At 42.4% G+C, this 27,841-nt stretch overlaps 2 protein-coding genes across 32 annotated transcripts in view; one reads left to right on the plus strand and one right to left on the minus strand.

The window, feature by feature from the left end:
- NCOR1 (nuclear receptor corepressor 1) overlaps window positions 1-16,895 on the plus strand; it is a gene marked incomplete at its 3' end in the record, with an annotated part of 137,217 nt that extends 120,322 nt beyond the window's left edge. For 19 of the 27 annotated variants that reach the window (XM_084760849.1, XM_084760845.1, XM_084760848.1 and 16 more), the window contains 10 exons: window positions 211-704; window positions 3,288-3,416; window positions 4,183-4,343; window positions 4,808-5,019; window positions 7,223-7,366; window positions 8,697-8,839; window positions 13,007-13,060; window positions 13,264-13,485; window positions 14,265-14,441; window positions 15,871-16,895. In XM_084760849.1, the coding sequence (XP_084616975.1) occupies window positions 211-704; window positions 3,288-3,416; window positions 4,183-4,343; window positions 4,808-5,019; window positions 7,223-7,366; window positions 8,697-8,839; window positions 13,007-13,060; window positions 13,264-13,485; window positions 14,265-14,441; window positions 15,871-16,058 (1,924 nt within the window). The remainder of the gene's footprint in view (window positions 1-210; window positions 705-3,287; window positions 3,417-4,182; window positions 4,344-4,807; window positions 5,020-7,222; window positions 7,367-8,696; window positions 8,840-13,006; window positions 13,061-13,263; window positions 13,486-14,264; window positions 14,442-15,870) is intronic. The other 8 variants (XM_084760850.1, XM_084760833.1, XM_084760843.1 and 5 more) reach the window with 5 other exon arrangements.
- The window catches only part of TTC19 (tetratricopeptide repeat domain 19), a 46,018-nt gene continuing 18,901 nt past the window's right edge, over window positions 725-27,841 (minus strand). For 3 of the 5 annotated variants that reach the window (XM_084760914.1, XM_084760916.1, XM_084760915.1), the window contains 3 exons: window positions 22,751-22,905; window positions 20,799-20,961; window positions 18,860-20,035 (listed from right to left, as the gene is read on the minus strand). In XM_084760914.1, the coding sequence (XP_084617040.1) occupies window positions 19,902-20,035; window positions 20,799-20,961; window positions 22,751-22,905 (452 nt within the window). In that variant the 3' untranslated portion in view covers window positions 18,860-19,901. Of the gene's footprint in view, window positions 2,104-6,293; window positions 6,585-18,859; window positions 20,036-20,798; window positions 20,962-22,750; window positions 22,906-27,841 lie in introns of those variants that run through there. The other 2 variants (XM_084760917.1, XM_084760918.1) reach the window with 2 other exon arrangements.

The raw sequence follows: 27,841 nt of genomic DNA on the forward strand, positions 1-27,841 counted from the left end.
AGATTGTGAGCTTTGGCCACAAGGCAGCTCAGCCTTTATTTCTGAGCTATCTTGAATTTTAAACCACCGACTGTAATATTAGTCAAGATTATCTATGGCTAAGCCTTTTTAACATGTAACTTGTTCTTTTATTTCTCCAACATGTACTGTCCCTCCTCCGCCAAATAGTCTTCCCTTAAGTAACCATATTTTATTTTATTTTATTTACAGGCCATTACCTGCTGGGGGCCCTTCAATAAGCCAAGGCCTGCCAGCCTCCCGTTACAACACTGCTGCGGATGCCCTGGCTGCTCTTGTGGACGCTGCAGCTTCCGCACCCCAGATGGATGTTTCCAAAACAAAAGAGAGTAAGCATGAAGCTGCCAGGTTAGAAGAAAATTTGAGAAGCAGGTCAGCAGCAGTTAGTGAACAGCAGCAGCTAGAGCAGAAAAACCTGGAGGTGGAGAAGAGATCTGTTCAGTGTGTGTGCACTTCTTCAGCCCTTCCAAGTGGCAAGCCCCAGCCTCATGCCTCAGTAGTGTATTCTGAGGCTGGGAAAGATAAAGGGCCTCCTCCAAAATCCAGATATGAGGAAGAGCTAAGGACCCGAGGGAAGACTACCATTACTGCAGCTAACTTCATAGACGTGATCATCACCCGGCAAATTGCCTCGGACAAGGATGCGAGGGAACGTGGCTCTCAAAGTTCAGACTCTTCTAGTAGCTGTATGTATCTCAATCTGAGTTTAACAATGTGATATCTGAGTAAAGATTACTTTATTCTTTAGGTAAAGCCTGGCCTGGTATGAAACAATCTAATGCTTGACAGTAATATGAGAGATGTATTGTGGGTGCAAAAATGTATCTTCTAATATTTTACGACTTATATATCTCCATGTCTTAAGTATAAGCCCATCAATATATTATCTAGGGAAAAAGAATTATAGTGAGAATTGGCGAGATGGGAAATAGAGCTTCCGAAGATACTGAGGCCTAAAGAATCAGGAATATCTTCAAAGTCTTTGCTACCACAGTGTGTTCTTTCAGGAATTGTTTGCTAGTTCACTGATTGCCCAAGGCCTCATATGTCTTTTTTCTAAGGTAGTTCCTCAAAAGTGAGCTTGTAAGTAGTGACTGGTATTCACTTGATATCCCTTTTGAGAGTTGATTTTTGTTTTTGTTTTTCGAGACAGGGTTTCTGTTATCTTGGCCATCCTGGAGTCGCTTTGTAGACCAGGCTGGCCTTGAAGTCAAAGCGATCCGCCTGCCTCTGCCTCCCGAGTGCTGGGATTAAGGGCGTGCACCACCACTGCCCGGCAAGAGAGTTGATTTTTGATCCAGTCTGGTTAGTCATGTGATGTTTGCCCTGCAAGTAAGAGTCAAAATACTACACAAAGGTGCTTTTTAAAATTTCTTAACAGGTGATGAAATGGCTCAGCAGGTAAAGAACTTTACCACCAAATCTGATGATCTTAAACCCCCATAGAGAAAGGAGAGAACTGACCCTGTCACCGCATGTGTGCAGGGGTCCAGGTCCTCAAGACACAAAAATAAATGTATGAATTTAAAAAAAAAAGATTTATTTACTATTTATATAGTATTCTGCCTGCATGTGTTCCTGCAGGCCAGAAAAGGGCACCAGATCTCATAGATGGTTATGAGCACCATGTGGTTGCTGGGAATTGAACTCAGGACCTTTGGAAGAGCAGCCAGTGCTCTTAACCTCTGAGCTATCTCTCTAGCCCTCAAATATATGTATTAATAAATGTAATTAAATTTTTTCTTCCATATGATTTAAATCTTACTCTATATGAAGCATTAGAGAAAAACAACAAGCAGTTGTGAAATGCTGGAAGTGGTTTGTTTAATCATATAGTCATTTCCTTATATCTTCATGAAGGAAATTCAGCAGCACTGGGGCAGCGTGCAGCTCTTATCTCCAACTATCTACTTAAGTAATTGCAAGTTCTTGGCAAAATTTCTAGAGAAAAGTGGGAAACACTTCATTAACCTGATTTTCATCGTGCAGAAACTGCTAGCTCAGGGAGAAGACAGCCATGCAGGGCATCTTGGAGGGGAGTCACCGTCACATAGCCGACTTTGCTTTGCGAGTGTTTTCAGCAGTCTGAAAATAGAAAGCCAAGTTCTTAGATGCCTGTGTTCTTTCTGAGTGCAGGTATCTTTTCTATCACTGGACACATTCTGCATGTTGCACGGGCTAGTGACAACTACTCAAGTGTCATTTTCAGTGTACCTCTTGTGAGAGCCTCTCTCATGATTCACCTTGCACCCTAATCTTCAAGAGCAGTATGAATATAGTTTGCAATTAGACTGTTTGCTGACAGTCAGTTCTTGTCATCTCCGATGTGGTGCATAAGCAGTGATGAGTAACAGTGAATACAAGCCTTTCACGTCAGAATGTTACTTACAATACAGTGGTTTATTTTTGCTCCTAAGCATTGATTTTCATGATGGGGGGAGGTATGTAGAGATGGTCATTTAAATAGTAAGAGCAGTATGCAGTGGCCAAGTAGTTCACTTATGCCTGTGGTCAGCCAAGGCCACAGCCCTGACACAGGCTCTGGTACAGCCTGTGGATGGCCTTTCATGGAAGTTTGTTAAGCAAGTTCTACTGACTCTCCCCAAATCTCAGCTCTGAACCATGGCAGGTTTGTAGAAAGCTACCCATGACTTGCAATTACAGAGCCCATCAGTTCTCTAGAGCGGTCTGTGTGGGCATCCTCCAGAATAGGCTGACATCCTCCCTCTCTATGAAGTTACTTCTTCACATAGTTCCTACCACTCCTGTTCACTTTTACAATATAAAACTTTGGTTATTGAAGAAAATCATCATCATCATCATCATTATTATTATTAGCATTTTGTGAGCAGTAACAGTCTTGGGGATAGTGAAGCAGCTATAGGGCCTGTTTTACTAAGATCAGATTGTCCCACTGAAGTGGAATTATTGGAATCAACTGAGAGTTGAGATCTATCCTCCACTTTTTAATCACCTTTGATGAGTGTTAGCCTACGGTTTCTTTAAGCTCCCAAAGGCTTATCACATATCTGTTCTTAATTCTGCTTCATTGTATGCTTTAAACACTTACAACCTTTTGAGATTATGAACACATAGTCATCTTTAATAGTCTGTTGAGTTTGATTAAGCTTTATTCCTAGTATGGAACACTATTGGACATTTCTTTAGCAGAATCAAAAAACTAAAACATGCAAATAGCTTTGAAGAACTTGGTTGGACTTTTGAATCTTTCCATGAATTTGTTTTAAAATAAGATTCTTTTCTTAAAGTGTCTTCTCACAGGTATGAAGCACCTAGTGATACTATTGAGGTGATAAGTCCTGCCAGCTCACCTGCACCACCCCAGGAAAAACCACAGGCCTATCAGCCAGAGATGGTTAAGGCAAATCAAGCAGAAAGTATGTTTGTTTTTGCCACTTAATGTGTTTTGTATTTGCTAATTTAACATTTGCTTCTAACTACCTGTCTGGGCCATGGTAAGAATAACTTGTTGCAAGGTAATCTACTTTAGAAACATTTAGAGTTGTACTAACAAAATGAACCTTTAAAAATATTGATGACTCTTTTGTTTATAGTTTATTGAAAACAGGTGCTGTGGGGCTAGGGCAGTGTCTCTGTAGGTAAAGTAACTGTTGCCCAGCATGAGGACCTGAATTTGGATACCTAGCACCCTCAGGAAAAACCAGACATTGTACTGAGTCCTGTAACCCCAGCCCTGGGGGAAGAGGTGCAGGGAGCATGAACGGTAGATCCCTGCAGCTCACTAGTCTTGCTGAATCCATGAGCTTCAAGCTCACCAAGGTATCTTGTCTCAACAATTAAAAATCAAAGTAGAGAGCAATAGAGAAAAGTCACTCGAGATCAGCCTCTAGCCTGCACGTGCCCATACATACACAAACACAGGAAAATGGCTGGTAACTTTGCTCATTTCTACACTCAGAAGCATGAAAACTAGTAGAATAAATCAATGTGTGTGTGTGTGTGTGTGTGTGTGTGTGTGTGTGTGTGTGTGTGTGTGTGTGTGAAGATATAAGTTCACAAATTATGTATAGAGGTGCATATCATATCTTTTTCTTACATTGTTTCTGAGTTACGCTCACTATCTGATGCTAAGTCTGGGGCAGAGGTATTCCTGGGATAATGTATCTACCTGCTGTCCATTAGATGAGTCCACCCGACAGTATGAAGGACCACTGCATCACTATCGGTCCCAGCAGGAATCACCACCTCCACAGCAGCCATCACTGCCCCCATCTTCCCAGGCAGAGGCAATGGGGCAGGTGCCCAGGACCCATCGATTGATCACACTTGCTGACCACATCTGTGTAAGCCTGTTCCTATTGTTATTCTTTAATCATGCAGAGAGCAGATCTTTCTTTCTTTCTTTTAAAATAAGAAAATTGTAGCAAAGGTATTGAGGTTAAACTGGTATGGGAGCACATATCCCAGGACCCAGTGTGAAGCAGGATGGCTGCTGACTCTTCAGGCTGTTTTGTGATCAGAATGGAACTCAATCTTTTCTTTTCGTTTAAAAAAAAAAAGGCAAAAAAGAGGCTGAGTTTAAGACTGGGTGCAGTGTCACATGCCTGTAATCCCAGCAGAGGCAGGCGGATCTCTGTGAGTTCAAGGCCAGCCTGGTCTATAAAACAAGTCCAGGCCAACCAGGGCTACACAGAGAAACCGTGTCTCGAAAAGCAAACAGAACAAAAAAGAATTAGAAGCTGAGTTAACAGCACTCTCTTGGGAGATCTTTAACAGCTTCCCCACTTCCTCCTTCTCTCATTCACAGCAAATTATCACACAAGATTTTGCTAGAAATCAAGTTTCCTCACAGCCTCCTACTTCTCCATTCCAAACTTCACCATCTGCTTTGGCATCAACACCTGTAAGAACTAAAACATCAAGTCGCTACAGCCCAGAATCCCAGTCTCAGAGTGTTCTACATCCAAGACCAGGTTCTAGAGTCTCTCCCGAGAATCTTGTGGATAAGGCCCGGGGAAGGTATAGTTTGTCTTGTTTTTACCAAACATGTGTAAATTTTGTAGCAATAAGATACAAGTTAGAAGATTCACTTCTCCTATGAAATATCACTTGACCTTTTTCTCTGGATAGTGGAAATGGGTATTTTTTCCTCTGGGTATCATTTTTAGGATATCCACTGTCTGGACACTTAGCACTGTGTATGTATGTGTATCAGTGTATATTCAAAAATAGTTGGGTAGTATTTGCAGAGGTTTAAGGATCCTTTCAACAATTCTTTCTCAGGCTGGGGTAGGTACCTGTATCTCCAGCTACTCAGAAAGAAGGGGCAGGAAAATATGAAGTCTGGGTTGGGGCTAGTCTAGGCTATCTAAGGAGACACTGTCTCAAAAAATTCAGTAGCAATAACAGAACAACAGGCTGTGAGTGCAGTGCAGTTCCAGCACATTTGCCTCACATGGACAAGGCTTCTGGCTTGTTAATGTTCTGTCTAAATCTTTTCAAAACAGAAGCAGGGGTTTTATTCCAAAGTAGTGTCCTAAACATCAATTGATGAAAAATTATATTTAAATAGGTAAATAATTCATAAGAATGCCAGGACCAAGAATGACCATCAATAAAACAAAGATTCTAGCAAATACTTTGAATATACATGGAGGATGGAAACCAATGCTGGGGTCCAAAGAGATTTGCTGGAGATGATTATTCTTCAAAATGAGCCCGTGTGTGACAGGCACTCAGAACAATGACAGCTAGATCACCTACCATGCCTCAAAGTAGAAAAGCACCAGGTGTGGCGAGTCCTACCTAGCAGTTGGAGACAGGCAGGAGAATTTCCATGAGCTGTAGGCCAGCCTGGTCTACATAGTGATTTCCAGGACAGCCAGGGCTATAATGGAAACTTTGCCACAAACAAAACAAAGTAGAAAACCTGACAGTGCAGCCAATGGCCAACTGTTTTCAGTTTTATTCTTACTTTCCCACCCCTACCCCCAAGCCATACTAGACTATTTTGAAGCAAACATTAGGCATGATCATTATAAAAGGCTTAATGATCCTTTTTTTTTTTTTTTAAGATTTATTTATTTATTTATTATGTATACAGTGCTCTGCCTGCATGTTCACCTGCAGGCCAGAGGAGGGCATCAGATCACATTACAAATGGTTGTGAGCCAACCTGTTGTTGCTGGGAATTGAACTCAGGACCCTTGGAAGAGTAGGTGATGCTCTTAACCACTGAGCCATCTCTTCAGCCTGGCTTAATGATCTTAAAGCATGCTTATTCTCTTTTGTGGGTTTGTCTGTTTTTAGGGGGCTGTCTTTTGAGAACAGGGTCTTTGTATATAGCTCTGAATGTTCTGGACTCACTTTGTAAACAAGGCTGGCCTCTTAACCAGAAGAGACACGTTTGCCTCTGCCTCCTGAGTGCTCGGATTAAAAGTGTGTACCACTGAACCAGCTTACATTTTTCTCTTTTAAAAAAGAAAAGTGCAGTTAGTTATCAAGAGCAGAAGTCGTCTGGCTGTAATACTCCAGAGGCTGAAGCAGGAAGACATGTAGAACCCAGGAATTTCTTGAAGATTAGCCTGAAAAACAGTAACACACACACACACACCATAAATACATAAAGAAAGGAAGAATAAATGAGGCAGAAAACTAGTGTGTAACCTGTGGAACAAGAGCCTACACATCTCCACGAACAGTCTACATCTGCGAGTCTGAGGAGGGTTCATTTCTCTCACTGCTGTTCGTAAAAGTACCTGATTTTATCATTTAAAATGTTTACATAATCCATTTTACTATCACAGTTCTGGGAATGCAGCTGAGGTAGGGAAGCGGCCTCCCGGTGATGCACACCCAGGACAGTCCTGCAGTTTTAGCATACAGTGTGCTTCATGAGCCATATGGAAATGGCTGGTAGCTGGGAGCAGAGGTAGGAAGATATGCATGCTTAATTTTACATTTTAAAAAACACATTTGTTGAAGTACAGTATGTAAAGTTAAAATATGCGAACTAAAGGTTAAGCCAAAGAAGACAGGAAGATAAATCAGGCTTTTTCTTGTACCTGGGTGTTGATGGATGCAAGATGCAAGATTTCAGGTTCATAGATAAGCCTCTTAAGAACAGGGTAGGAGTGATTGGGGAAGGATAAGAGTAAACAGAGACGTTGTATCAGAGGTATCCCCAAAGTACTACAGAAAAGTGTTTCATTTTCTACCCCAGCAGGCCTGGAAAGTCTCCAGAGAGGAGTCACATCCCAGCAGAGCCCTATGAGCCCATCTCCCCACCCCAAGGCCCTGCTGTGCATGAGAAGCAGGACAGCATGCTGCTCCTGTCACAGAGGGGAATGGAACCTGCCGAGCAGAGGTGAGGAGGGACGCAGCTCTGTGCCCTGCTTCCTGTCAGAGGCAGGCTGTACCTCTTCTTGCTTTGCTTGTTATGTAAGGATAATAAGACAGACTCTGGGAAGCACACCTAGGAGTACTTTCACATGAGCTGATGCTACTAGCCAAAGCATCACATTTAAATGAGTTCATCACTACTCTGCCTTTCATTTGTCCTGTCTGACTGCTCTGTACCTCACTAGAATAAGTAGACTAAAGCACACTGAGTGAAACAGTCACCAGCGTGGCATTTGCATTCCTTCAAGACCAGGTGTACAAAGCTTCATTTCCTGCTGTTTCACCCTTACGTTATATTATCTGTTGTCTGAGTTCCTTTTCTTCAAAATCACACTGTTTCCTTGGTATTAACACCCAAGAAGCAAATACATGCTTTGATGGTAGGGAGAGGAAAGTCTAAGTTTTAAAACAGTTCTAACTCTAGGCTGCTGAGGAATTTCTGAGAACTTATTGTACATATTTGTAGCCACCATAATACATGAAATGAGGAAGAAAATCATATACTTATGTTTTCCCAGGTTGACTGTATGTACAGGGGCCACGCCCTCCTCTTTCTGTCTTTGTTTGCAGATAGTGTTCTTGTGCATTCATGACAACTGAGTACGTATGACTAGATGGGTTATCAGGTGTCTTCTGTTGCCATCTCTGGAGGCTTGCTAAACGTTGAGTATAGGAAGCCACCAGTGAAATACAAGGTCCTTTGCATCAAGACTCAGTTCCTCTGTTGCTTGTCTTAAAATGATCATATTAGTCCACTATGGAGATGCTGCAGCTTCTTTGCTAAAGTCCAACTAATGCTTGGCTAGACAGGAGCTTTTGCTGTTTTTCAGGTAGGTGTGTTGTGAATTAGTCACAACTAGTTTATTTAAAATAAAGAGCTTATATAACCATAATTTGTGCTGTTAAGCAAAAAGAAAAAAAGGCAACTAGACAAGCTGTTTCTAAGCTTTCCCATTATTACTTCGCCATTTTATTATTTAAGGGCTTGTAGACCAGGCTGGCCTCAAACTCAAAGTGATCCGCTTGCCTCTGCCTCACGAGTGCTGTGATTAAAGGCGTGCGCCACCACGCCCGGCTGGTCATCTTCATTTTAATCCTAGTTTTAATCCTAGTTTTTCAGAGCTAAAAAAGCATTTGACTATTCCCTAGCAAATTCATGGTCACATTATTTCACAGGGTTGTAACCAACACAGAAAGGGAGGCAATTGTTTTCCAAGTGCTCTGTGCCTGTGATGAGGAATGTCTCCAGGGTTAGGAATGCATGACTATAACAGACTGAATTTTGTTTCTGATAGGAATGATTCTCGATCACCAGGAAGTATAAGCTACTTACCTTCATTCTTCACCAAGCTTGAAAGCACATCACCCATGGTTAAATCAAAGAAGCAGGAAATTTTTCGTAAGTTGAACTCCTCTGGTGGAGGTGACTCTGATATGGGTAAGTGGGATTTCTTTCATGAACCCCAAATAAAATATGCATTAACAATCCTATCTCCAATGTTGCCTTTTTAAAAATAATCCTTGAGTTTGAATGGTTTTATAGAGCATCTTGATTCTATACAGTGTCAGCAAATTCATAAAGAGTTCCTTATTAGGAACCAGCAACTTGTGTGTTTTTTGAAGCCATTCATCTTCGTGGGGAACTAATGCTGGGCCCAGGGCACATTTTTCTTAACATGTAACTAAATTAACTCTATGTAGGTTTTTGTTGATCTCTGTCTCATTGTAAAGCCCATTTACCCTATTTTTATGTACTTGAGGCATTTCCACATGGTATTTAAAAAGCATGTTCTTCATGAGTCTTGACTCAAAATCCCATTTTCTTCAGTTGTTCTTCACTGTCGTTCTTAAGTATGCTACTATCTCTCTTTGGGAAGCTTACTTTTTTGAGAATCTTCTAAGTAATACAAATTAATGATACAATCTGTCCTAACCCTATCATTCTCCTTAGCAACCTGAACAGCTAAGTTACATGACGCTGTCCCTAAGAACAGACGGCAAGGTGTTAGTGAGCTACTCTGAAACCACCTCTCCCTTATCTGTTTTGGGAATTACTAGAGCGACTTATACTTGCGTTGTCATAGCTGTCTAAACCTACCAGGATCTGACAAGCTCTCAAAGGTCTGTGCAACCATGTGGTGTACAGATGCAACCATGATAAATTTGCCTGTCTTTTAAAAATTAATAATTGTTGCAAAAGATTAAGTAACTATTATTGTGTACCACACTACATGTAATTATCTTCATTTTATAAATGAGAAAGAAAATTGATTTAGAGAGGTTTAATAACTGATAAAGCATACACAAATAGTAATAGGGCTGGAACTCAAACCCAGCACTCCAACTTGAATCTCTGCTCCCACTGATGTCCCTCTAACTGTTCCGTTCTCCATGGCTATTGCTGATGTCTTGATGAGCGTAAGGCAGACTCCTAATTTCCTCTGTGCTGATCGATATGTGTGCTCTCATCAGATTGCTGCCATACTGTTCTTTGCAGGTCCTCTGCTACTAGCCAGCCTTATTAATTTACCAGTGTCAGAGAATCTAGAGAGACTTGTCTCTGATTATATGTCTTGCTAGCCTCCTGACCCTGTCAAAAGAAACTACTAGGCAGGCGTGTAATTATACCTTTACTCACTGTTGGTACTCACTGACTGCTAGTGTCTATTGATGGTAATGAGAGACAGGATGGGCATAGCATCAGTCATTGTGAACTTACCTGTCTCTGGTATATCTTTCTTCCATTCTCTTCATTTTAGTACCGTAAATATAGATTCACTAAGGAAAAATGAACAATAACTCCCAAGATTTGAAGGGGTTTCGAGATAGAAATGCCCTGACTTCTCTATTAGTGGCACAAATTGTAGAATGCTGACCAGGACTGTCAGACTTACACAGTGACCTAGCCATCCATTCCATCATTTAAAAAAATACTAGCATTACTGGCCTTTGATCCTCCAGTCTTAAGAAGTTTCATCTATTTATAGTTCTTCAAAAACTACCACCACCACCACCACCAGCAACAACAAATTGGTACTGTTATAGTAGTCTCTTACCTCAGAGATGACTTCTCCAAGCACACAGACAAAAGGCTGAAGGCAGGTTGTTGGGGATCATTTTACCCTGGTGTTGTCTTGCCTGACTAGTGGGGAGATAATTCTTTTTTTTTTTTTAAAGACATTTTTACTTATTATGTTTATAGTGGCCTGCCTGCCTGTATAACTGCACGCCAGAAGAGGGCACTAGAACTCATTATAGAGGGTTAGGAGTGTGGTTGCAGAGAATTGAACCCAGGACCTTTGCAAGTGCAGACAGTGCCATCTCTCCATCCCTGGGGAGGAAATTCTTGAATTCATAAAGCCTACTTTGATAGCTTTCCCCTTGGTATTCTCACACTATCCTCAGCAACTGCTTTGGTGATTCAGCAGACATCTACTAAACCAAGTCCTGTGTCTAACAAAACACCTAACAGAACATAAAGTGTGTTGGCATTTTAAGGCCAAAACTAACCAAACTGTGTTAAAGAGAGGGGTTTTTGTTTTTGTGTGTGTGCATGCACGTCTGTATGTGTATCACATGTGCAGTGCGCACTGGACCAGAAGAGACTGTTGTGCCCCCTGGCACTGGAGTTAGAGCTGGCTGTAACGGTCATGGGGATGCTGGGGATCAAACCCAGGTGTTCTTCATCACTGAACCATCTCTCTAGCCTCGAGAACCTGGCATTTTTTTTAGTGTAAGAACTCTGAATATGCAAGAAAGAATTTATACTAAAGAACCAGTAGTTCTAGGGCATGAGCTAGCCCTCACCGGGAAATAGAGCTGAAAAACCAAAGCCACCAAATCAACCACTTTACTCTTGCTCAGACCCTGTCTTTTTGGGCTATTTCTACTCTCCTCAGCTCAACCCGGCCCGGCCCGGCCCGGCCCTTGTTTTTTTTTTTTTTTCCCCACAGCTCTCAGCACCTTATCCCCTTACACACCTTGTAATTTGGGGGCATTTAAAACTGAATTTCAAATTTGTGTTTGAAGTCCAGTTTTTTGTTTTTATTTTTTTCCTAGAGTATATTACTGGGTCTTTAATAAAACTGAACATCCACTCCACTCCCCATATGAAATTCCTACTCCTTTATAATTAGTTAATGTCAATCCACTCCTTTCTTGACCTCCTCTGTTAGGTCAGCTTTCAGATGTTTTTCTTTCCCATCATTTATAAACCCCTGCCACATCTCCTTTATGGAGGCCTCAGACTGCATCATAACTATGTGATGGCTTGTTAAGTATGTAAGTTTTGAGGCCCCAAGAATGTAGAAAATGGGAGTTCCGGGACAGCCAGGGCTACATAGACCCTGTCTGTAGAAAATGGCATTTTTACTAAGCTACCAGGTCATTGTGGTCTACATATGAAAGCAGCACACCTAACTGTACGCTCTGGAAGGAAAGGCCACATTCTGAATGTTTGGTTGTTAACATTGTTTGAACTATATAAAGTTATATTCATCGGAATTTTGTTTGTTTTGTTTGTTTTTCGAGACAGGGTTTCTCTGTGTACCCTTGGCTGTCCTGGACTCACTCTGTAGACCAGGCTGGCCTTAAACTCACAGCAATCAGCCTGCCTCTGCCTCCCGAGTGCTGGGATTAATGGTGTGTGCCACCGCACCCAGCTCATCTGAATTTTGAATGTATGTGTGGCTTTTTGAGAGGTGGTCTCTACTTCTGGTATAGAGATCCTTCTGCATCTGTCTCTCAGGTGCTGGGCTCACATGTGCTATCACACCCACTCTCACTGGGTCGTTTTTAAATGCTTTTTACTCTAATATGGTTCAGTCAGTAATGGTTCACTAAATAGGTTCTACAAACTGTGTTATTTCAGACTGACTTTACCCACTGCATTGTCTTTTTGGATTGCCTGTATTTCCTGTTATACAGTCCTGTCTGGGGTGTTCCCTCCTCCTCCCTCTTGTCAGTTTCAAACTGCTCTGATCAAGAATGTTAATTTCCAGGCAGGTCTTATTCATAAGTAGCTCTCATCCTTGGGCAAACATCTACCCTCCCATAGTGGTTAGGGCTCAGGAATCATTTGTTTAGGCATCTACTTGCAAAATTGTTTTGTCCTTTTCACATTCTCAGCAGCAAATAAGTGACAGAAATAACTTACGTCTCTAGGTCCCTTCCCCTTCTGGCACAAAATGCTTTATAGGTGGTTTTTATTTTATCTATTTTTATTTAAGTTGCAGACTGAATTGTACAGTTACCAGGAATCTTTTTAACCTAGGGATGTCCCAAGTGCAGTGTCCGCTTAGCCCTGGCAGCACGCCATACATACTGTCCTGAGATGGTTTTCAAAGTCTCTTGACTGTTGGCATTTTTCAGGTTTCTGAAGTCCACACCTTTATCCCTAGGAAGCCTGGATTCCTGTGTTTCTACTTGGCCTGACATTTTTATTTCCTAATAACCTCTCTGCCCCAAGAAAGATACTTTCTTTTCATCTTTATATAATAAATGAAATGTATGTAGAAAATGAAAAGGCTAATTTTATTCTAGAATTTCTTGAGACTTTATCACTATTATCTCATTTCAATTAACCTCAAGATTTGTTTGAATTCAGCAGCTGCGCAGCCGGGAACTGAGATCTTCAATCTGCCAGCAGTTACTACATCAGGTGAGATCCTTAAATACTTGCTGAAGTAAGCAAAACAAAGAAATGGGGATGACATTCAGTACAGCATTTCACTGCCACGTTTCATCCCTGGGGTTGAGTGCTATGAATTCACTGGGCTGGAGAGACCATGTTTTCTCCCTGCTCGTCTCCCTGTGCCATGATGTGCCTCAGAAACAAGCGGCAGCACATGCCTGTCTCCTCAGGTGCAGTGAGCTCAAGAAGCCATTCTTTTGCTGATCCTGCCAGTAATCTTGGTCTAGAAGACATCATCAGAAAGGCTCTCATGGGGAGTTTCGATGATAAAGTTGAAGATCATGGTGTTGTCATGTCCCAGACGGTAGGAGTTGTGCCTGGCAGTGTCGGCACCTCGGTTGTGACTAGCAGTGAGACACGAAGAGATGACGGGGACCCATCACCTCATTCAGGTAGGGTTTTTATTTTAGTGTGCTGCTACTTTAAGTTCTCATGGATCGTTAAGAGAACTTGTGCTAGAAAAGGACATTGGATTCACTTGAACTGAAGGAGGCTGTGAACCACCACACATGGACACTGGGCAAGAGCGACGGGTGGTCTTACTAACTAGTGCACCGTCGCTCCAGCCCTGCTATTGTTTTTGTTTTGCTACGTCATCTACTCTTCTAATAAAAATGGCCAAACCTCAATGTAGCTGCAAGCCACAGAGACCACCACGCCAAGGGAGCAAACCCCATAATAGCAAAGGAGTAGGCCAGCAGTGCTGCTCACCTGGCACCTGTACTCCTACCTCAGACTTTTTGTTTTAAAGATTTGTTTAAACTTAGAATCCTTGAAATTCCCAGAACCCAGCCTTATGTATCTCAGTGCTTTGGCCTTTGTGGCAAAGTAAAACGAACCAGTGAGACTTGCAGAGTGTCTGCTGAGGCCCTGAGTAGAAGGCCTATCTGCTGCAGCCTGTCCTCTACTTTAAGTGTGGGGGGGGGGGGGCAGCTTTGTTACTAACATCATCTACGCTCTGAAGGCCAGTCCTGCTTCCTTTGTCCACACTCTTAAGTTTATAGGATCCCACCTCCTCCTTAAAAAGACCCTGAGTAGGGTCCAAGACCTGCATTCTTCACACACTCACTTATTTTTATTTATTTATTTATTTTAAGCATTATATAATCAGCATTTTGGTAGGCTTTGTATTTGTCACTGAGAACTCATTTAACTCGAATTTCACTTTTAGGAGTATGTAAACCAAAGCTGATCAACAAAACAAACAGCAGGAAGTCTAAATCTCCTATTCCAGGGCAAAGCTATTTAGGAGCTGAACGGCCTTCCTCTGTCTCCTCTGTCCATTCAGAAGGTGATTACCACAGGCAGACGCCAGGATGGGCCTGGGAAGACAGGCCCTCTTCAACAGGTGGGGAGCACTGAGGAGCCTCATGTAACCAATAAGAATGAGACTGAATTTGTGTCCGCGCTTTTATACTTTGTTTGTGAATTCGACTGGCCAGTTTGGGCAGTAACTGTAGTTTTCTATATCATTGCGTGGGTCTACTTTTCACAAGAGGCTTTCTATTTATGTGATCCATACATCCCTGTCTGTACTATGCTGCTTGGTAACCAGTATTTGCAAATAAGTTCAGTTCTAGCTCTTCCATGAACTGTACCTAGTAAACTGTACTTAGTAAAAGCTAACTTACTAAGAAATCAAAATCATAACTGAAAAGTAATGTTTTAACAAGGCGGGGGGGGGGGGGTAAACTTTTAAAAGTATAACTATAGGAAGCCAGTGAAATGTTGAAATGGCTTAAGTGTAAAAATTGCAGGCTACCCACGTCACAGCATGAGCATGTCCACAGATATCATACACAACACAATCAAACAGTAACTATCTCACCCTTAAAGGAACTTCAGACTTTCAGAGAGCTGTGTGCTTTTATGTCCTCACTCCCACCCTCAGTTCTGGACTGAGCTCTGTCCCTGTATGTCTAACAATTTCATAAATACACCTGTGCACTTCAAGGCTTTGTCTGCCTTTTAATCCTGTAATTCCACGTGTAAAGGGATTGTGTACTAGCAAAATATGCACGCACGTGGGCTAGCATTGCATCTCCACACACAGATGTGTCCATGTGCCCATACTCTTCCACCCTGGCCGCTTCCCTTCGCCCGGTTGTTTTCTAACCTCTTGGCTCCATTACTTGATTTTAGGGAAGGAAGGACTTGATAAAATGTATGTTTTATGATTTTGGTTTAGAAGGTACTGTGGGGACAGGATAATTAATGTAAAAGTCACAAAGGGAAGTGAGGAAGTAATACTCTTAATGTGTCCCATTTAAATGAGACTGTGTAGCAGCCATAGAACATGGCTCAAGTGTTTGGATATTTGCCACATTTCGAGAGCCATATTTCTGATTTCTTTTGTTTTTGTTGTTGTTGTTGTTGTGAGACAGGGTTTCTCTGTGTAGTCCTGTCTATCTTTGAACTCACAGAGATCCACCTGCCTCTACCTCCCTGAGTGCTGCGATTAAGAGTGCGCGCCACCACTACCCAGTTTGAATTTCTGATGCCTATTGGAAAGTTGCTGGTATGACTAGGCTCCTCCAATTACTGCTTAATATTCAGTAGTAGTTCTCTACTTGAGAATTCTCCATGGAGACACATAATATGATTTCACAGATGTGGCTAATTGTGTTGTGTAGAGTTACACTGATTACTGGCCTTCCCGTGCCATTCTGTTTTCAAGGCATCACAAGATCATTTTAGTAGAACACTCTTGCCCTGCTCCATCTGTAAAGACTGCATTGGATGCTAACAACACTGAAACCTCATTTTCCTTTTGTCAGGTTCTACTCAGTTTCCTTACAATCCTCTGACCATACGGATGCTCAGCAGTACACCACCAACACCGATCGCATGTGCCCCATCTGCCATCAACCAAGCAGCTCCCCATCAGCAGAACCGCATTTGGGAGCGGGAACCGGCTCCGCTCCTCTCAGCGCAGTATGAGACACTGTCCGATAGTGACGACTGAACTGTGCACAGGAGAGAGCTCTGGTTTTAATTGCAGATAAACACAATTCTGCCCTCCTATGATTTGTGCCCAGAGACTTCTCAGGAGAGCCAGGGCTACAGATGAAGAAGAAATGATGGAAATTCATTTGGAAAACCAAATGAGAAAAAAAACAAAAACAGAAAAAAACAACCTGCCTCTAATACAGGCAATTCAGTGGATTATAACCATGGAGGGTTGAAGTGTAGAGTTTTTTTTAAAGTGGACAATTCCTGTTCTTACATCTGTTTGTAAAGAAAACCATGATGTCTTTAAATCACTCTTCTGTAAATAGATGACCTTTTTGCAGTGTATCCCCTTGCTGTAGTATCTGGTGTACTTAAATTTAAATCAGCGCATCAACATTGGGGGCGATTTTTTTAATTCTTTGTGTATCTTTTTAACCCCAGCCTTCTAAACAACCTCACACAGCCCAGTTACACAGTGCTGGCTGTCATGGGCATTGTACTTTTGTTTCCTCTAAATTCAGCTTTCCCAGTGATGTTTAAATCTTGTGGAAATGTTTATGTTTTTAATACATACCCTGTCATAAAGCCTGTATGAGGTCAAACGGCAGGAACAACAGAACTGTTATATTGTGAGTTTCCAGTGCGGGCTTTACTTTCTTCATTAGTAGCACTGAAAAAAAATTAATGCATGGGTATGTTCTAGTTCAGTTTTAAAGTTTAAAGGCTTATTTGAGGCATACCTCAATGTTTATGCACACTGGTAATTAACCATGCCCCTAAGTATTCTAATGCATTTGATGCAGCCCAACAAAGCTTCTGTTCCGAAATAAATTTGACTCTCCTGTCCACAGCTACAGTACATCATTTGTGACTCACCAGTCTTCGTGTCTCAGGTTTCATTCAGACAATAGATCTGCTTTTCTTTAGTCTGATACATAACTGGCGGAGTTAAAAAAGTAACAATCTGTATAGACTCTCTCTTCTCTACACCAGCGCCCACTCTGTTTCTAGGGAACACAAGTAAAGTGTTTTCATTTCACAGATTCTCAAGATGCAAGTAATTTAAAGACTGAACTTTAAACTAATTCTGGTCCTGGGGGATCACTTCTATTCAGTGAGAATTGCTTGCTGTGTTTCCAGATTTGTTTTCATACAGCTCTGTCATGGTGTTTAGGTTTCCTTCCACTGCATACAGACACTTAGTGGTTTGAGGATAATGCCACTAAGAACTGGAAAAGTAAAAGAGACTTTTCAGGAAGACTTGAACCTCCAGAACTCAAGTCCCTAAAAGCACTGCCCGAGCACCCCTCCGCATCTGTCCCATTGGTTTCTAATTTTTTATAGATGAAGATGCAGGCTCAGTATTTGCCTATATAACTGGGCAAGTAAACAAAGACAGATGTTTGAGATCTTAAACTTTAGCCATGCATGGTAGCACACACCTTTAATCCCAGCACTGGGGAGGCAGAGGCAGGCGAATCACTAAGAGTGCAACTAGTCTGGATTACAAGATGAGTTCTGGGCCAGCTAAGGCTACACCATGAGGCAGGATTCTTACCACTTGTTAAGTCATAAGCATAATGAAAACTAAATGTTCTGATTAAGTTTACCACTGAAAGTGTGTGCTGCCCCACCCACCAAAGTTAAAGTAATAGTCTAGAACTTAGTAAATTGTTTTGTCAACTGGCCCAAAAATGATCGTGATGACTGACCCCAGGGTCTGTCTTACTACTCTGTTCTGGGCTGGGTTCATCTAAGGACAGATCAGCCTAGCTTATTAGCCTACTCTTGTAGCTCCACCTGAAGACTGCTTGCTTGGAAAGGCGGAGGATGCCTTACGGTAATACTACGGACAGAAGCAAGCACTGAGACTGAAGTCAGCTGCAAATCAAGGTGTAGCTTTGGGGGTAGGGGGCGACACTATCTGTAACACATGCACATACAACTAAATCAAGGTCTTCCAGCAGAGGTAATATTCTGACAGTTTTCCAGTCTATCTAGTGAGAAATTTTATACTACACTTTAAATTTTCATATGCTGTGATTCTGAAAACTCCAGGACCATGGTATAGTTGAAAACTTTAATATAAAATTAAATGTAAATTGTTTAAAGTTGTAATCAGTAAAAGGAGATCAGTCCCTTTGTCTCACTGCCTTTTTTATAACAGTACAAATGAATGCTCCTGGGAATACACACATCAGACTGTCTATAGCCACAGGACCGTGAGCTGAATCACTGTGGAGAATTAAAAGTCCTAAAGCCCTAGCTGGGCATGGTGGCACACACCTTTAATCCCAACACTTGGAAAGCAGAGGCAGGTGGATCGCTACGAGTCCAAGGCAAGACAGAGAAACGCTGTCTCAAAAACCAGACAAAATCTGTCAGGCAGTGGTGGCGCACGCCTTTAATCCCAGCACTCAGAAGGCAGAGGCAGGTGGATCTCTATGAGTTCATGGCCAGCCTGGTCTACAAAGCAAGTCCAGGACAGCCAAACAGAAAAACCCTGTCTCAAAAAACCAAAACAACAACAACAAATGCTAAAACCTAACTTTGGTAACTCAGGAATTATCAAACATTAAAAAGATTCTCAAAGCAAAAGGTGGCTGTACTCTTACTTGGTTACTCTTGGCTAATGGGATCTCCTGTGGTTAGGTTAGCCAGAGAGCAAATGGGAGATGAGCTGGCTAGAAGGTGGTGAGAACTCTCCCTGCGTAACACAAACTTCTGGGTTAATTCTGAGGATTTGGACCTTAGGCTTTCCTTTAACTCAGCCATTATTTTTCTCTGAGTCAAAGATTATTAGAATACATACAGTATTGTGTAGTCTCTAGTTTATTATGAAGTACAAACACATGAACCAAAGTCATCCTACTCACACCACCCACCTCCATGCCAACACCACTAGTGTTCCTTCGCGGCACCCAGAAAATATTTCTTTCTTTTAGACAAACAGCCATTTGCCAGAGTGCACAGGTGAGAGCATCCATCTGTGTATCTTGTATTTATATACTCTGAGGCAGTCTGTGATAAAAGTCATCAAACAAAGAATCTAACTGATCTCACATTTTACAGCCATGAATAGAGAGACTACAAAGTAAAAAGACAAAGCTAAGGAGGATGCACATCACCAAGGTGACTCTGGTTAGACAGACAGACCAGTACTCAGACAGCGCTGGCGAGGGCTTCACTCCTTCCACCACCACCAGTTTGAGTAACGCCTGAGCAGGTATGCAGTCCAGGTGTCTTATTTCCTCTTGAGAGTGAGTGCTACTTAATGGTGGCCAACTAGAATTATCTTACAATGCTTCAGTAAAATAGTCTCTAAGAACTCACCCAAATCCTCCTGTGCCGTGAGATAAGTGACTTGTTGGCCAGAAGTGGACAGAGAAGAGAAAGCATGAACCACAATCTTAGGGAAGGTGTAATGGCCACACCGCAGGGAACTTAACCACTTGCAGGCTATAGTTTTCTCAGACCGGCATGGACTGCACCTTACATGTTGCACTAAAAAGCATCATTACCCGGCGAACGCTACTTCACCTTTGAAAACAAAAGTAGGGCCAGGCACTTGCGGGGCTGAGGAAGGAGGACTCCAATTGGAGGCCAACCTCAAGTATCAGCAATTTCTGGGCCAGCCTATACATAGGGACACCCCATCTCCAAGTAAAATAAATGTAGAAACAAAAGTGGCAGTGTGTACAACTTGTCCTTCCCGAGGCTGAGTTGAAGAAAGCTAAATTTCAACAATGATTTATACCATTGTTTGGGATCCAGACAATGAAGGAACAGTCACTCCTTTGGGTTACCATAGGTTGCCCCTCTCTACAACAAAATGAACTTATACAGCTTAACAAAATTAAGTCAGAAGTCTACTTTTTCTTGACAGCTCAGCCAGTTCTTCCCTGATGTGCTGAACAGAGCCCTCATCTCTTTTCAGCTCTGCTTGCTTCAGTGCTTCCTGGTAGATCTCCTTTGCTTGTGTGTATCGCTCTAAAATAACCCAAAGAAAGGGGAAAAGAAAATATGTGTTTTCAAAGTGACTAAAGAGGACCCACTAGTAAGGACTCATGTCTGAAGTACTGGGTGCTTCACAGCTCGCCATCTAGTGCTGCCTGGTTTCAGGCGTACATGATACGTGGTTGAGAGAAGCTCAACTTGGAGTAGGTGTCAACTCTAAGGCACTCAGTGCTGCAGCTCTCCCTTGGCCAAAGACTTCACAATGGTGATGCATGCAATAGGGACCTATGATCCCAGGTTTATGAAAACTTGAGATGAAGGGAACAGGCAGGAACTACTACTGCACTACTGTACCGTGGCTTCAGAACACTGAGGCATTACGATCTGTAAAGCACTTCAGAGACAAGGGCCTACCACTGCGAAACATTCTCTACCTTCACACGGTCATGCAAAAGGACAGATGTTGTGTCAATTAAGCAAAACAGCACTTTAACACACATGCGCTTTCTGCTCTTACTTACTTAGCCTGCCTTTTAACTCAGGGCGTGGTTCTCAACCCTCTAATACAGCTCCACGTGTCCCTACTTCATAACTGAATTTGCTACTGTTATAAATTGTAAATTTCTGATGATCTCAGGTGACCCCTGTGAAAGGGTCATTTGATCCCAACCCCCAAGTTGAGAACCATTGACTTAGGAGTTTCCTCATTGTCGTTCGCCCTCCCCAAAACCATTTCACTTCAAAGCCCAGTATTGATAACCTTCTCAGAATGCAGCCTGTTTCCACTGCAACCTACCTCTGTGCATCAAGATGGCAGCCAGGTTGCTGAGCACCATGTGCAGCTCAGGGTGATTTATCTCTCTTGCCAGATCCGTTGCCCTCTGCATATAAATGTAGGCATCATCAAAGTGGCCCTGTGCATCCAGAGTAGTAGCCAAGTCACTCATCAGCACAATGGTCTAGAAAAAAGAAAAATAGCATTTCCTTTACAAACATGCAAACATGCCTACACAGAGCAGTGACCTGAAGTTGTTACACTGCACACACACGTCTTCAGCTTTACTAGACGTCTACAAAACCAGAGGGACAAACTGTAGGCATCTGTTGATCACACTGCACTGCAGACGGTGTCAGTTGTACAAGGTAGTAAGTGATCACGAAGGCTCAGAACGAACAGGGTATCCTGCTCTCCATGGTTATGGAGTGAGCAACCAGCACCACAGAGCACCTCACTGCATTGCTGCAGCACCGCAAGTGTGATCCTGAGCCTCCCAGGAAGACACAGATCACCTGGACTACGGGGGTTCTCCTTACGACTTTAGAACTGAGGAAGGGAGCTGCTTCTCCGGATTCCAGGCTTCCTCCTTACTATTCTCCAGTGGCCATTCAGGCTCTCTGCATCGAGTCTAAATATTCCACATTCAGTCTAACTTTACTTGGTGGACTGCAGGCATCAGACAGACCAATCCACTCCTACCTCTGATAATGTATTTTGCCAAAAGAAGCAGAGACGATCTCGAATCTGTCAACATTTTTGTTTTCGTTTGGCTTTTCAAGAAATGGTTTCTCTGTGTCTTGGCTGTCCTGGAACTCTTAGACCAGGCTGGCCTCAAATTCTGCCTGCCTCTGCCTCCTGGGTGCTGGGATTAAATGTGTGTGCTGTCACCAACACCTGGTTCGATTCTGTGTTTAGTATTCTAGCAAGGCTTTGTTTTGCCTGCTTTGAAAAAGTATATAAAATTCTGTAACAGTGGTTTTAAAAGTTGTTTTTAAGAGCTATGGCCATAGCTCAGTGGTAGAGCCCTTGCCTTCAATTTATGAAGGCCCAGGTTTAATCCCTAGTCCTGCCAAAAGGGGTGGGGGGAGGACTTTTAAATGTCTCTTCTTCCTCACCTCCCACTGTGAGATAGGAGGCAAAGATACTCATACATTAACTCAACACTTACTGACTGGTATGAAAAGTCTCTGGGGTGCAGCATTATCATGTTTGCTTCTAAGTAGTGTGGGGAGTTCGGTTCAGTGGTAGAGCACTTCCCAGTGCCAAGTCCCTGGGTCTAGTCCCTAGCTCCGGGGTGGCGGGTGGGGACAGGACACTCTCACTTAAGAGTCTGCCAACCACTATGAAACATGAGGCTGCATGTTCTGAAGCCCTGAAAGGACAGACCCTGGGTTAGGCCTGTCTGGTACAAAGATCACTGTGTAAACCATGGCCTGGATAAAAGGGTCTATGCAGAGCCAGTGACTGATCAGCACTCTCTCAAACCCTTCTTTTAAAAAAAAAAAAATGATATGGAGAAGTTTATTTGTAGAAGCATGGGAGAGTGGGAAAGGCGGAGGTGTACCCCAAGTGGAGGGGGGAGGAGACAGACAGAGCAAGAAAGAGGAAGAGAGAGAGCAATCTCAAGTCCTCCTTAAAGCAAGTTGGGAATAGTAAAAGCCAGTGGAAAAGGAGTAGGAGGACTCCACACACCTGGGTATGACATGCACAGTGCAGGCCAGCTAGCCAGCCACACCCTGCCACACCCATAACTACTATCAGACCCTGAATCTAGATGCTATGCAAGCGCTCTCCCACTGAATGATACCCCAGCCCCCAGCCCCTTCTCTTTCCCACCCTTTGACACAGGATCTCACTAACTCTGCCAGGCAGCCCTGACCTTATGACCTTAAATGACCCTTCCGCAGAGTGCCTGTACCATCAGGCCTACCTTACATACACTATGTCTCAGAACTGTTTTCATCTTTTACCTGTGGGTGTCTTTCTCCTTGTATTTCTTGACAAATCTGCAGGGCTTTTTCATACATCCTTTGTGCCTGTGATAGCTGCTTGGAGAACAGCAGGTAGCGTGCACAGGAGTCTAAGCACATGCCAAGAAGGAGGTAGGTATTGGCTTTTTCTTCCACTAAGAGAAAGAAAAGCATCGTCAGGATGTAACAGTTATATACAAAGGTGAAAAAAGAAGCCAATCTACTTCATCACTGTGGCTACCAATTCCAAAATGCTTCAGCTTAGACAAACCTTTTTTTAAAGATAGATTTATTTATTTATTTATTTATTTATTTATTTTACATGAGTGCTCTATCTGCATGTACACTTGCATGCCAGAAGAGGGCATCAGATCCCAGTATAGATAGTTGTGAGCCACCATGTGGTTGCTGGGAATCAGGAATCTTTGCAAGGACAGCACTCTCAACCTGGCTGAGCCATCTCTCAGCCCCTTAAATAAACTCTTAACTAACTACATAAGACAGTTTGGGTGAGTTGACAACCAATTAAATGACAAAAATGACAATTAGTATGCCTAAAGTCATGGAAAACCCAATCCCACCCCTATTTTGAGTAGAAGAGTCCACAGGTCAATTTCAATATTAAATATTTTAAGTAGGAAACTAGTACTCAGGAAAGATGACTAAGATAAACACAAAGTAGATTGAGTTAAGAACAAAAAGTCTAGGCCCAATAAAAATTATTTTAGGGTATAAGAAAAAAAAAACCGCAGTAAGGAAACCAAGAATAATGTAATGGAAAGTCTCAAGCCTAATTTAAAGGACATAATCCAATTTTCAAAGAATAAGTGCTGGGATTATGTGGCACCTATAAAGCTGACTACAGACTTCACACACCTGATGCCACAGTTAGGAGGAGCAGAAGCCGACGGATCTAAAAAACTCCGCCCAGTACCAGCTTGTACAAGACCTCAAGATGTGCCCCAGATAATGCTGTGGTGAGTGACAGCAATTCAAAGTTTGGAAAGAGCTATAAACAAGTTACTTGGTGGTTTTGTTTTGTTTTCTATAACCTAGGCTGGCCTCAAACTTCTATGACTCCTCCTGCCTCAGGCTCTGAGAATAAGAAAAGCAGGCATGAGGCAGCTTATTAGCTAACTTTAGGTAAGTAAATTATCACACACACCCCGGAAGGTGTCCAATTAAACTTAACAACAGAGCTACCTTTCCTTCTCCATCTTCTAAGGTTTTCAGGAAATGTATAAATATCATACAAAATTTTAAAAATACTATTTATTACTAAGTAACAGTATGACTAATTACTGAAGAGATAGTTCAAATAAAATAATGTAGCTGTGGTGGGTGAGCACAGTGGTGTGAACAGTATCAGGCGATGGAAGTGAAAAGAAGTTTAAAAAGCAGAAATCTAAAACAATTTGCTTTTGCTTAATCATAAAAGGTCAGTAACAATTTTGAGGGTAAAGCTGGGCTCATCTCTTCCATGAGGCCATGGTTTGACCCCAGCACAGCACTGTGCAGGTTTCGTGGCACGCACGTACAATTCCAGCACCTGGAAGTGGACAGGAGAGAATCAGGAGACACAGGTCAGCATGCGAAGACCCATGAAGCCTTGTCTCATAAATCAAGGAGGGCGTGGTTCGGATGGATGGCCCAGTAACTAAGAGTGTATGCTGGACAGGCATGAAGACTGAATCCATGTGAAAAAATTTGGGAATAGCCATGTGTGCACTCCCTCCTGCCCCACCTTTGCTTGAGGTAGGCCTGCAGCTTGCAATCCTCCAGCACTTAGCCTCCCGGATGCTCCTACCATGCCAGTTTAGCTGTCTTAAGTGCTTCTGTATTTTATAAATGGTTTTTAAAAACCATACAAATAAAATGTGTTCATCAATATAATTGAAAAGTCTAGACAGATCTGAGCCTAATACCAAACAAGCAGACAAGTCACCACAAGAGTAGAAGGACGGGGCCAGAGAGATGGCTCAGCAGTTAAGAACACTGATTGCTCTTCCAAAGGACCCGGGTTCAATTCCCACATGGCAGCTCACAACTGTCTGTAACTCCAAGATCTGACACCCTCACACAGACATACATACAGGCAAAACACCAATGCATATAAAATAAAATAAATTAATTAAATAAAATAAAAAGTCGAAGGACAAAGTAACAGGTGATTCCAGGAGAAAGTTGCTGCTCTCACATGTAAAAGGTGAGGCACAAAGTACAATTAATGAGGTAAAACTCTAGCAGTATTTTCTAAAAACTACTTTTAAAATACATTTTGAATCCATCACACATTCTAATCACAAAAACGTTTGGTTCCCAGATGGGCAGCTCACTCCAGCTCCAAGTGATCCAACACTCTCTTCTGGGATCTGACAGGACTATACTCACAGGCACATACCTATACACAGACGTGTGTGTGTTTAATATATGTACATACATACACATAGTTAAAAAATAAAAAGAGGGTTCAGTGGTTAAGAGCACTTGCTGCTCTTACAGAGGACCAAGATTTTGCTCCTAGTACCCACATGGCAGCTCAGAACCAGCCATAAATTTGGTCCCCGGGGATGTGATGGCGCCTTCTGGCCACTCCAGATACCAGGCACACAAAACAATACGCTTACATGCAGGCAAAACAGTCATACATAAAATAAAAAAATCTTTAAAAAAAAATGAATATTTTAAAAAACTAATAATTTTCTAAAATGTGACTGAGGAACAAGTGAAAAGGAACTCTAGCTGGGTTTGGTAACACACACCTTTAACCCACCACTCATGAGACAGAGACCAAGGCCAGCCTGGTCTACACAGTGAATTGCAGGACAGCCTGAGCTACACAGAAAAAAACACTGTCTCAAAAAGGAAAAGCCAGGCACGGTGGCGCAGTCCTGTAATCCTAGCGTTCAGGGAAGCAGAAGCAGGCAGATCTCTGTGAGTTCACGGCTAGCCTGGTGTACAAAGTGAGTCCAAGACAGCTAAGGCTTCACAGTGAAACTCTGTCTCAACCCCCACTTCCCCCTCAAAAAAAGAAGAAAGAAAATGTACCATAAAAGAACTTCCAGCAAATAATGAAAAGGCTTCTCTGCTTGCTGTCAAGAGAAAATTTCACACAGGGTACAAAAAATGGACTCTAAAATTTTTTTATTGTATCTATTTCTGAGGGGCAAGTGCTTGTAATGCAGCTCAAGTGTGTGCATTACAGAAAGTTATGGGGGTCACCTTTCTCCATTTGCCATATGGGCTCCAGGGACTAACCAAGTCTTCAAGCTTGCTGGCAACTATCTTTACCTGCTGAGTTATTTTACTGGTCCCAATGGACTTCTTTTTCCAAGAAAATAAAATTAATTACTTTTATTTTATTTATGTGTATGGGGGGTTTGGCTGCATGTATACATCTGTGCATCACAAATATGCCCGGTGGCCTCCAAAGGCCAGAAAAGAGCATCAGGTCCCCTGGAGCTAAGGTTATAAACAGTTCTGAGCTACCACACGGTTGCTGGGGGTTGCTGGGAAAGGAACCCAGGTCCTCTGGAAGGACAGGCAGTGCTCTAAACCACTGAGCCACCTATACAGCCCCACGTGATTCTTTGTAATATAAGAACTGCTAAAGTTAAAAAAAAGAGAACCAGATAGCTTAATTAAAAACTAAGTAAGTTTTGTGTAACAGAGCTATCCTGGATTCCCAGGCTGGCCTTGAACTTACAGACATCCGTCTGTCTCTGCCTTCTGAGTGATGGGATAAAGGCGCGCACCAACACTCCCAGCCTCCATATATTATTTCTAATCACAGAAAAACATGCCACTTAAAACCAGTATATGTTACAGATTTGCTATAGAAGCCTGTACTCAAAAAATCTAAGCAAAAGGGAATTCACAACAGACAGAGGAGGACCAAGCAGTACAGGCTGCAGGTCCAGGGACAGCTCAGGGCATTTACTACATTAGCGCAGAAAAGTGAGTCAAACAGGAACCTGAGTAGAGATACAGCAACAATATCCATCTATGGAGGGAAGTACAGAAGCTCCATTAGTAAAAGCTTATCTCTAAGAAAATGTGAGCTCAGCAGCCCACCCCACCCCGACCGCTAGACACACAGGGACGTCTACAGAACTAAGGGTGTCTGGCTCCCTGGACACTCTGGAATTTCTGCTATCCCGAAACTTTCCTTATTCAACTGATGTCATATTTAGCACTTCCTGCAACACAGTGGTGGAGGTAGAATCTAATTCAAGGTATTTACTTCCAAGAATACGCCTGATAACTGGGAATCTTTCTGCAGGGTATAGCTGAGCTCCCAAGCACCACTAGTTAGGAATTAGCTAAAACTGCAAAGGGAAAGCATGTGAGCCCCGTTTCTATTGCCTTTGTAAATGGTTTGAGTGCCTAGGAATCCAGAAATTAAAGCCTTTAACTGGTGAAAACTGGAGAACCATATCTGCAACCTTCGCATCATATGCAGCAGAGCCCACATATACAATCTAAGGATCTACCTACAGAGCGCTGTCACCTGCAGGCATCGCCAACAGTGGAGAACACTCACTGTGTGTCCTCCGCTGCACAGTCAGCTCCCTGAGATCACGACTCCAACTACAGCTCAATGCCAAGCAGAGTGGCTGGCACTCATTTCTTCAATGAGTAAACAAATGAAAAGAAAGAATAAAAACAAGAGTACTGAAGAAAATATAGAAGGTGATATAATAAAGTTTATCAATTGTAATTATAGATTTAAAGACATTAATATCACTCTAAAATGCAGCAAGGAAAGTCATTATAAATCAGTAAGAAAATGACAAATTAGAAGATAGCCCTGGGTGACCTGTCTGTAGGGTTGGGATAGTAGGTTCCCTATCTCATGTGTATCGAAAAGCAAACGCTAATCCTCACGGAGCAAAAGAATACAGAGATAAGGCTAGGGGACAAACAGGCTGGCCAGCTGCTATGCAGAACCGTCAAGGAAACCGCATATGGATATCACACATCAGATACCCTACATATCAAATTTTTACATTACAATTCACAACAGTAGGAAAATTACAGTTATGAAGTAGCAATGAAAATAATTTTATGCTTGGGGGTCACCACAGCATT

Source organism: Acomys minous (genome assembly GCF_964271855.1).
Source record: "Acomys minous genome assembly, chromosome: 16".
NCBI classification, from domain to species: Eukaryota; Metazoa; Chordata; class Mammalia; order Rodentia; family Muridae; genus Acomys; species Acomys minous.